The sequence below is a fragment of the Sinocyclocheilus anshuiensis genome, unplaced genomic scaffold (assembly GCF_001515605.1).
Source record: "Sinocyclocheilus anshuiensis isolate Anshui unplaced genomic scaffold, SAMN03320099.WGS_v1.1 scaffold151, whole genome shotgun sequence".
NCBI classification, from domain to species: domain Eukaryota; kingdom Metazoa; phylum Chordata; class Actinopteri; order Cypriniformes; family Cyprinidae; genus Sinocyclocheilus; species Sinocyclocheilus anshuiensis.
In genome coordinates, this window is record NW_015548199.1 from 733984 (window position 1) to 744951 (window position 10968).

At 37.7% G+C, this 10968-nt stretch overlaps 1 protein-coding gene across 3 annotated transcripts in view; it reads left to right on the forward strand.

Annotated features, from left to right (window-relative positions):
- The first annotated feature begins 3620 nt into the window (after window positions 1-3620).
- Window positions 3621-10968, forward strand: part of patl2 (PAT1 homolog 2) — a 10237-nt gene continuing 2889 nt past the window's right edge. Inside the window, exons 1-18 of one of the 3 annotated variants that reach the window (XM_016439927.1) lie at window positions 3621-3796; window positions 4619-4778; window positions 5041-5288; window positions 5379-5444; window positions 5528-5581; window positions 5661-5816; window positions 5943-6020; window positions 6131-6276; window positions 6445-6519; window positions 6604-6727; window positions 6940-7060; window positions 7143-7240; window positions 7339-7392; window positions 8464-8606; window positions 8689-8845; window positions 8919-9059; window positions 9216-9313; window positions 9680-9820. In XM_016439927.1, coding sequence (XP_016295413.1) covers window positions 3779-3796; window positions 4619-4778; window positions 5041-5288; window positions 5379-5444; window positions 5528-5581; window positions 5661-5816; window positions 5943-6020; window positions 6131-6276; window positions 6445-6519; window positions 6604-6727; window positions 6940-7060; window positions 7143-7240; window positions 7339-7392; window positions 8464-8606; window positions 8689-8845; window positions 8919-9059; window positions 9216-9313; window positions 9680-9820 — 2078 coding nt within the window. In that variant the 5' untranslated portion in view covers window positions 3621-3778. The remainder of the gene's footprint in view (window positions 3797-4618; window positions 4779-5040; window positions 5289-5378; window positions 5445-5527; window positions 5582-5660; window positions 5817-5942; window positions 6021-6130; window positions 6277-6444; window positions 6520-6603; window positions 6728-6939; window positions 7061-7142; window positions 7241-7338; window positions 7393-8463; window positions 8607-8688; window positions 8846-8918; window positions 9060-9215; window positions 9314-9679; window positions 9821-10968) is intronic. The other 2 variants (XM_016439926.1, XM_016439928.1) reach the window with 2 other exon arrangements.

Below are 10968 nucleotides of genomic sequence, written 5' to 3' on the forward strand. Positions count from 1 at the left end.
TTACGCCTTCTTTCTTTGCGTGAACATTTGGGCGGCATTATGCAAATCTTCCCACATCGTGACGTAGACATGGGGACGTGTTAGAACGAGCCGTTTTAGGTAGGCGTGGTTGACTCCTAACTTTTATAAAGAATATCTCTTTGGATTTGAGACTTTAGTCTTTGCAACTTTACAGATCTTCTTTATGCACCAAGAGCTTGTAACACTTCAAAGAGAAAGGAAAAATTTAAATCACATCATGACCCCTTCCCAGCAAACACAGAATGTTCCCCTAACGTTAGTTTTTGGTTCCCGTTTGGTTACTTTTTTGGGAACCAAATACTAACGTTAGGGCAACGTTCTTTTTAGGTTATATTTTTTGCAACCATAAAATAACCTTCCCAGAACGTTGCAGGGTGGTTATTTTTAAATAACCTAAAAATAACTTATAGAGAACGTTCCCTAATGGTTATTTTTAGGTTATTTTTGCAACCATAAAATAACGTTCACAGAACGTTGCAGGGTGGTTATTTTTAAATAACCTAAAAATAACTTATAGAGAACGTTCCCTAATGGTTATTTTTTTAGGTTATTTTTTTGCAACCATAAAATAACGTTCACAGAACGTTGCAGGGTGGTTATTTTTAAATAACCTAAAAAAAACTTATAGAGAACGTTCCCTAATGGTTATTTTTAGGTTATTTTTGCAACCATAAAATAACGTTCCCAGAACGTTGCAGGGTGGTTATTTTTAAATAACCTATAAAATAACTTATACAGAACGTTCCCTTATGGTTATTCTCAGGTTATTTTTATAACCCTGTAAAACTATCTTTCCAATGAAAACGTCGCAGATGTTAATGCGTAACTAATGACCTACACAAAGCCCTGAAATTCGTTTAATGCAGCATTTATTAAAATTCAATAATTCAATTCAAATTATAATATTAAGCCAGGGTTAAGCGTAGAGTGATAACATAAATCATAAATTCGTGGGTTTGTTTCATCTTCATTTACTGCGCGCCTCTGATCTGCACGCGCTTCTCCAGCACGCACTTTCACCTGTCTTCTACAGAGAGCCGCGAATTTTAAAATTAACGGTCATTTTTCGTTTTACTGGCTGACTGACTCGCTCGTTTATCGATCTCTTTATTGAATGATTACTTAAAACTAATATATTTATGAGAGTAAATATGATTTCGGAGGGATTTAAAATGCCTAACTGAAGAGAACAGGATGTTAAGCGAGAGGTTTTTGTTTACGGATCAAAAGAAGGTCTGTACACTTCAGTGATAAGAAATGAATGTACTGATATCCTACTTTAAGTCAAGTAATTTTTTATTATATTATATATATATATATATATATCTGTGTATAAATGTCATATTTTATGAACCTCTTACATATGATGGTTGATGTGCTCAGATTATTACTTAAACAATAGATAAAAACAATATGTGGTTTTTATAATACTGATTAGGCGTCCATACCGCTTATACTTGAGTGGGTCACGAGTGTGCTGGATGATTACTGATGTACAGCGGGGTATCATATCGAAGTAAAGAGGTTAGGGGAACGTTATAATAACGTTATGGGAACGTTAGATTAACGTTAGCATAACGTTATGGGAACCAAAAACGAACGTTCTGGGAACGTTAGATTAACGTTATGGGAACTTTACTGGCTAACCAAAAACAAACCATAAAAGATAACGTTCTGGGAACCAAAAACTAACGTTCCGGGAACATTCTGGGAACCAAAAATTGTTAGCTGGGTTTAAAGTAAGTTTCTGCACCCCTATTTCTTTAAGATTATTTTCCATTGTCTTGTATTTCCTACACTGGCTACGTTTTTGGTTCAATCGGACTGAATTCATTCCGTGTTTAGTGTTTACATGAACGCTAAAGAAAGTGATCGGGTTGATGTGCGTGTTTATGTCACAAGTGTCAAATCGGAATTAATTATTCAAATCGGAATAATTAATTAATTATTCACATCATTACTAGCAATGTGCGCTAGTAAAGTAAATAAAGTCAATTTTGATTTCATGCGGACTTTAATACCACTCTCCTACACGGTTTATTTATTTATTTTTAACAGCAGAATTAATATTTATTAATTTATGGATAAATTAACGCTGTGCCGTGCTGCTCATATTTATCACACAGTAAAAATGCCCCTCCCCGCGCCCAAAACTGGTTGCCTGTGGATGATAATCCAAAACAAGGACTGGTGGGAGGTTGTCCTGCTCCACTTCACAGTTGCCGAGTGAAAGGAGCGTTTTATAGTGACAGGACACGCATTTATTCAACACGTTATTCAAAAGGAAGAACCGCTCGTTCTGCGCTTCATACGTCAATACGCTATTTCTGCGTCATTGCACGTGCGCAGTTCTTTCAGTTTCGGAGTTCAATCCGATCGAGTGTTTACATGCACTCTCAATCGTATTAGAAAAGGAATAAACCACCCCCTTCAATCTCCGATTGAGCTCAATCGGATCGATTAAGGTGTTAACATTAAGGTTTTTCAGTCCGATTGAGCCGTCAATCCGATTACAAATGGATTATTTGGTTGCATGTAAACGTAGCCTCTGTAGAATTACATGCTCCACTGATTCTTCTTCCTGACATTCGTCCCACAGACCAGACTGGTGTTTCCCTACCATTTTTAAAGTTTTATTTAGAGCACAATGCCCCAGCCTTAACCTAGTCAACACAATTCCCTCTCTCCTGTTCCCAATTCCTACCCTCTTTGCTTTAATACTCTTTTGAATTTGGTATAGATGTCACCCTTTCCCCTCTTTATCCCACATTTCTTGCCACATTTGTTTTTATTTTTCCCCCAGATTATGCTTTTCTGATTCTCATTTGCATTTCTACGTTTCTCTTCATCAATGCCCTCTTTGCCACCTTATCTACGTTTTCATTCGCTGGAACCCATAACGATTGTACTTGGCCTCCCTGGTTTGTTATTCTTGTAACTGAGTTAAGGGTCTCATATACCGTGGTATTTTCTTGCCACGTTTGGTTTATTTTTTCCCAGATTATGCTTTTCACTTCTGCTTTACTGATTCTTATTTGCATTTCTATGTTTCTCTTCATTAATTCCCTTTTTGCCACCTTATCTACTTTTTCATTCCCCTCCACTCCTATATGCGCTGGAACCCATCAAAATTTTACTTGGCCTCCCTGATTTGTTATTCTTGTAAATGAGTTAAGGGGTCTCATATAGTATATCTTGTCAAATAGCTACAGATATGGGAGACCATATCTGGTTATTAGGGAAGACGTGTCCCATAATGCAGTTGCAGTGTTGCCATGTTTTGAGTTTTTTTTTTACAAAGCGACTATGCTCTGAAAAAAACAAGACCAAAATAAACAACCCGGTCAGGAAAATAAGCGACCCCTTTTGGATGGTGGGGAATATGCACAGCATGCAAGTCTGCATAGGGTCCGCCAAAACATTGAACTTATTCCGTAAACCATTATACTCCCATTCACAAAATACCCCATGTTATTCAATGGCCAAAATGACCATACACAACTATATTTTGGAAATAAACCCAAAATAAGTGGACTTGGCAACTATGGTAGTTACGCCCTTGCCTAAAGCACCGCCTCCAAACACGCAGGTGTGTTCATTTCCAAACACTGATAAGCACGTGGAAGAGAACTGGTAGTTGTAGACGTTCAGCGAGTGTGGAAGCTTAACGAAATATTTCACAAAATACTGAAATAGTAACATATTTAAATGGATGATTCTGAACATCCCGTAAGTACATGAAGCAATAACACTGTGAATGGGGTGCACGTTTTTGGTAAGGAAAGCCAATGCCACGCATATTGCCTGTTGTGCGTTTACGCATTCACACTTAATATTTTCGGTAGTACTTTACCATAAGGTCCTCTTAGTTAGCGTTGGTTAATGCATTTACTAACAATAACTAAAAAAAGCACAATTTATCCGTTACAGTATTAATCTTTGTTATCGTTCGTTGATTAAAAATTTGGTGCTATAGGTCATGTTTGCTCAGATCCATTAACTTATACAACTTATATTTAATGACGTGTTAATGTTGTGACTAATTTGTTGATGATGAAATTAACTAGGTTCAATACATCCTTAAAAAGTGTAGTTTGTTAAATGTAGTTAACTGATGTTACTTAAGTGTAAATTGTCTTTTTTTTTTTTTTCTTTGTATGCAATTTAAGAAATGCAATCCTGGTATTGGTTTTCAGCTTTATAGCTGACAAAAAAATAGGTGTTCATGTGACGTTTCAGGTGAAAATTTATGTATTTATAAGAGTGTATGTTTGTACCCTTTGTCATCATTATAATTGTGGTCTGTAGCCTTCGTGAAGTTTACTTAAATGTTCTATTTGTACTTAAATTTTATTTCTACATTACAAAAACAAATGTAATCATTAAATACTACAAGATTATATGCACAGTAACTAAATAAGTGTAATAAGATAAATGTGGATTATTTTAATACTGATATTTAAATGGTTTAATATTTGTATGTTAAACAGTTTAATATATATCTTATAAGCTGTTTCTGCAGAATAGTAGGTCATGCTGTGTTAACACTGACTTTTTTGTTTTGTTATACATTTTATTTTGCTCTCTGGGTTTTCAGGAGAAAACCGGGGAATCTGTTCCTGATGCCAGTTGGCCAGAGAATGGGGATCAGTGGAGCGACAAAGGAGAAGAGGAGGAGGATGAATGTGGACTACTGCAGGAAATGGCTGAAGAGGATGAGGAGATTGATCTCTACAATGAGGAGACATTTGGCTTAGGTATTATATTATAAAATTGGAATTACTTACTGGAATTGGATGTCATGCACAAACTGTGACTGGATTGGAATCCAATATATAATGCATTTAAAATTGACCTAAATGGCTGAAGCAGAAAGTTTCCTGTGTATTTCTTTTTTTCTGGGATGGGTATGGGAGATGAAAATGAGTTAGATGGATTTTAATCCTTGAAGCATTTTCACTGCAGTTTTTTTTTTTAACTAACTATTTATGCACGCATTATGCAAAAAAATTTAACCAGATGAAGCCACAAATGGTGATAATCCAGCTGCTGACCCTATGGATCTCCTGCTGCTGTGTAGCGACAACTCCCCAACACCACAGTCTTCACCACCTCCACCTCACAGTTCCCATTCAGCCTCCAGACCGGGATCTCGCGTTTGGCCCCACACTCCAACAGGCTGGTCTCAGAGAGGGAGAGCAGGTCGAGGGCAGCTGTTTGATGACCCAGCTGTGGTGAAGACTGTGGAAGGTCGACCGAGCCTAAAGGTTTACGTGCCTGATGTTTATTTCAGAAAAGTTGGTGGGAAATTAAATTAAGTATTAACCAGCATTTTTGCACTGGGTTTTTTTCCCTAGAGTCTTGATAGTGCCATTGTGGATTGCAGCCTCAGCTCCTACTGGGAGGACCTCAATTCAAATACAGTGTGTAATGTTGAGTATTTAGCAATATTTAGCTTTTTTTGGTTTGACCTGGGATGTAATGTTTGCCACTGTCTTCCTCACAGTGGATGATAGCACCTCAGAAGTCCAGTAGGCCACCTGCGGCATCTATACTTCAGGTGCTCAAGCAAATCTCAGATGTGTATCTTGCAGCTATGCAATACAACTGTTGATCACTTTGATCTTTTTATCAATTAGGACCAGGCAATCGTGGGAGTCATTGATCGATCAAGACATGGCAGGGTTCCACCTGTGTCTCCAAACTTTCTATCTCCTATGAGACCTTTTTCCACTAGCCGGGGCAGGAGAGGACCTCCTTTTGTTGGGTCCTTCAACCAGAGATGTCATTATCAGGTAGTGTGGTTTCTAATATATGGAGACTGTAAACATTTTACATTCTGTAAATATGTGGTGTTGGTCTATGCAAAGCTAGCTGTGTTTGAACACGAGTGTTAAATGTATCCATTCTTTCTTGATTGGGCACAAAAGAATCCCATGGTTCCTTGCTCTCCCTTTCGTCCCCAAAGACTCTTTTCACCCCAGCAACAATACAACCAGGTGACCCCCTTGTTCATACTACAACTGCTAATTTGGAAGGTTCTGTTCCTGAATAAAGCCTTTTTGTTCCAGTGGCTTATATTTGTTTGTTTTTTGTTTTATTTTTCCAGCCTGGAGGTTTTCTTTCACCTTCCCGTCCTCCTCTCTCTACACCAATGCCCCACACACCCAAACTCATGCATCTGCAGTTTGGGACTGACTCCCCCAGGCCTGCTCCATTCTATAGCCCATCCACCAACATCATGCAGGGCTTCAGGTTAGTGATCTACTTTATAAAGGAATAAGATTTAATATGCATGTTCCCCTTGTGTTGTTACAAACCCTTCTATGAAACTGTTTTTTTGTTTTTTATAATCTCATAAAATAGACTTTACTAGTTACTGTTTGGCCTGTTCCGACAATAGTTTTCTTTGTCAACTTTTAGAGCACCAGGTCCTGTTGCCCAGTTCCATCCGCAGCATAAGAGGCTTTTGAGTCAACGACAGCAGAGACCTCACAGGTGAGGGCAAAGAGCATTGCTTTTTTTTTCCCCACTTGGAAACCTAAGTTTTATTTATCTGAATTTAGATGATGTAATTCACAGAAAGCCAGTGAGCTGGGACCCATATTCCCAAATCATGACTGATAAAGAGAAGGAATGGATAATCAGGTTGCAGATGATTCAGCTACAGAGTAAAAATCCACATCTGGATGACTACTATTACCAGGTCTGTATCATTCCTGAACTGCTTAGCCATCCTTAGCAAGGTTTAACTGCTTTTTTTTTTTGTTTTCACAACATGATCCCAGTGGCTGTGTTTGCTTTAAATAGTACATTTTTATTTTTGTAATGTTTAAATGTATTTGATTTTTACAACTGTTTGAAAGATAAGACAAAGAGAAACTGTTGGATGTCAAGCGTAGTTGTTAATCTCTGCAGGAGTACTATCAAAGAATAGAAGCCAAACTTGCTGAAGAGGAGATTTTGGGTGACCGGTTAAAGAAGGAACCACCTAAACTCACAACCCCTTATGTTACCAAAGCACTCTCGTATATCCCAGGTGTGGCGCATTGAGCTAATTTAATACCCATTTTATAAATTGACAGTATTAATAGTTGGCAATAATTCTTGCATTACTTCAGTTGTCCACATTGAAGGTTCGCTTGGGCAGGTTGCAGTGTCTACTTGTTTCTCTCCTAGACGAGCAATTGATGCTGTTCATGCAAACACATCTGATGAGGTGAGACTTTATTTCTTTAACTGAGGCTGCAATAATAATTTGTAAAATTTTGGACTTGAGAAAAAATAAGTGACTTTTTTTTTTTGTGTGTGTGGCAGGAGCACAAAGACTCTAGACGGCAAAGGTTGGAGGTGTTGAGCACTATTGAGAAGGTAGGGTAAACTTTTTTTTTTTTTTTTTTTTTTAATATTCGCGTCCAGTTTATTTTTTTTAATCCTAAAGTTATTTTTGGATTGGGCTATACATTTGCACTCTTATGATGTCCTAACTAGAAATATTGTCACGCCAACCAACTTCCTTTCATTCCTTTACTGTAAGATGTCTGCAACCAAGAAACACCTGAAAATGCCCTAGCACCAGGGCTGCAACTTATATTTTAAAAAATTAAAATATTTTACCACTCAATGAATGCTGATTTGAATTAGAATTAAGTATTCAGGATAGCCGCATTTTTTATTTTTTTGTTTCTGCAAACTCAAGGTTGCTTTACAATGTATCAAGTAAACACGACAGCAGGCAGAGAATCAGTACAGATACACGGAGCGTAGACAAAATGCATCACATGAAACCGATTATAGTTAGGGATCAGAGAAACAAGAAAGATGGGTTAATGTGGGTTTTGAAATTGTAATGATAATAGAATTCCATAGTGTGGGGGCAGAGATACAAAAAGCCCTTCCACCAAATGGTGTTAGTTTTTTGCCATGAGACCAGCAACAGCTCAGAATCAGAGGATCTAAGTGTGCAAACTGGGGTTTTTTTTTTTTTTTTTTTTTTTTTTTAATTGAAAGTGTAATTTGATAAATTACAAATCAAATACCATTACGTACAAAGTGTCTGTGTAATGAGTTCTTGTATTAATTTGCCAGGATTGTTTTATGGAGGGCTAAATAAGGGCCAATAAGAGACTATTAACTACAAATTAATGACGCTAATCTGAGATTAATAGGTTTACAGAGGTTGCTCCCTGGTGGCAACCATTGCAGTTTCAAAATAGTTATGACATGAAGCCTGGTTTACTGAAATTGTGTGACTTTGGCAGTTTGATAAGTGCTCCAAACCACTGATTAAAACCCGATTAATTAGCAGTACTTCGAAAGTGCCCATCACTACTGCATCTTTCATTTTAACACTATGTATTAACCAAACAATAAGGTAACTTGTAAGATTTAGTTTGAGCCCTATATGAGTTTGCTTTGTATAACCCTTTTGCTTTCTCACAGTTGTACATAGTTTTGTTAGAAGTGGAAGAGGCAAACAAGATGAAGGCAACAGTGTCTGACAAAGATGAGGAAAGGCGGTTGATGCAGAACATTAAGAGGAAGGTGGATCAGCTTTACAATGAGCTGCGGTGCACTAATCTATTGTAAGAAACTTGGAACTTTCTGTTGTGAGTGTACAGTGTAAGATTCTGATCTCATATACTCCAATGGTGTACCATATCACAGGGACTCTGGAGAGGAATTTATTTCCTGTCTACTAATATCAAAAGGAAAGAGTATGCTGGCCAGACTCCTCCCCTTCCTGTCACATGATGCATCACTGCATATCTTGAGCGTGGTGACCAAAAACCTCCCAGTATTGATGAGCAAAGATACAGATGAGGTCTGGAACATGTAATGTTGTGTTTTATCAGTATATATCTTGAATATGTGATCAAGCTCTAACCTCTTCACAGGCTCTGCCAGTTCTGTATCCATCTCTCCGTGCTGTGATTGATAGACTTGCATTCAGTCAGCTAATCAGAAATCTCAAAGAGTTCACCGCAACACTGCCTGACTCGAAAGACACACGGTTAACATTGGCCTGCCAAAACAAGGTCAGGTTTTACGAAGTTGTTTTTAAGTTACACTTGCCATTTTTCATGTAGTTTTATTATGACCATGGTTAGATGATATTTGGAGGTTTAACAGCTTTACACTTTCTCAGGGTTGCCTAGTGGTATTGCTATCTTAAATGAACTCTTTGTTTGCAGTTTGGTCTGTCGCTGTTGTATGCTTTGCTCTCTCAAGGAGAAAGGCTTCTATCGTCTGACCTTCCTATGGAGCCCAGCATTGGAGATTTTGAGACCTGGTATTGTTTGTGATCTTACCCTCAAATTTCTTAAAGAAAAAAAAAAACTTCTCTCTCTCACTTTCTGTGAAAGATATTCAGCAGAATATTCATACTGCTGTTTTTCCATACAATGAAAGTAGACCACTGGGTAATTAAAAATCTAGAATTCTGTAGATACTGAATTATTTATGGTTCTGTGTGTTATATACGAGAACCGGTAATATTTAATATTTCTTCTTGCAGTGTCTTATAGTTTTCAAATATATTGTTAATGTTAAGTTTGAAATCTACACCTGTTCAGTGAATGGCAACACATTTTTGTTCTTTTTGTTTTTAATTCAATGGTATGTTAAAATGTAAACTGTTTTTATGGCACCCATTCAGGACGGACACGGTATTCCATGTGGCCAGGCAGCTATCCCAGACGACACTTGTTGAGCCACTTCTTCTGCCCTCCAACCTGCTAACACTGTTCTGTCGATATCTGGACAAGCGAACGGTTCACCAACTAAAGAACAACATGGAGTGAGTCCAAATGCTGCACTCAGTACTTTGCACTTGGCATTTCTCTTAGGACAGGGGTGTCCAAACATGTTCATGTGGAGGGCCATTGTCCTACAGAGTTTAGCTCCAACCCCAATTAAACAAACCTGAACCAGCCAATCTCTTCAGATTCACTAGAAACTTCCAAGCAAGTGTGTTGGAGCCAAACTCTGAAGGACATTGGCCGTCCAGGAGCAGGTTTGGGCACCCCTGTCTTAGGACATTTTCAGACCTGTAGATTGCTTTTTTCCCCAAAACAGGGACTTTAATTGGTACATTGTTGCTTTTTTTTTTTTTTTTTCTTGGTTCAGATTACTTTCACAAGGCAACATTTTTAAGCTTATCAATTTATGCAAGTTGCGCGAGTAAAACCATCCTCTCATTGGTCAGAGTGCACCAGTTTATGTTCTGGGATTCCTCCCATAGCTGTCATCCATTAAGATGAATTGATCAGCAGCATTTCTGTTCTGTTTCACCACAAGTGAACTGCTCCAGTGTTTGTTTTTAATCGGGCTGAAACCACATCGTTGAGGGGGTCTTGGACCAATTTTTTTGACGTAATTTGTGTCCTTATGCCTGAACAAACCAAACTAATGGACAAAATGCACTAGGTTATGAAACGAATGCTCCAAACCAGCATGTATTTATTTTTATTTTTTTTACTTTGTGTTGTGTTTTTAGTATACCATGTCATACGTGAGATGCAGCAAAATGTGCAAGACGCAAGTGCAACTGTCAAACGTCCATCTAATGCATGTTACTTAGAAAACACATTCTGAATGGCCCCTTACATGTGTCTAAATTGGTTCTCAAATATTTCAGCGCCCCTTGTGGCCCCTAGAGAAAAATGCATTATGCAAAACATTATCAAGCTTGCATCATAATCACAGACACAATAAGGAGATAGTTCGCCTAAAATAAAAATTCTGTAACTTTTATTCACCGTAATGTCAATTCAAACCACCACCACCTCTGCAACACATTTGACAACACTGAGGTCCAAACAATGTTAAAGCCCATTGACATACTTTTTAAAAAGAGGCTGCCGAGCTCCAGCAATGACAAAAAAGTACTATAAATGTATTTAATATCTTGTATACTATATTTAAAGTCTCTATAAAATATATATA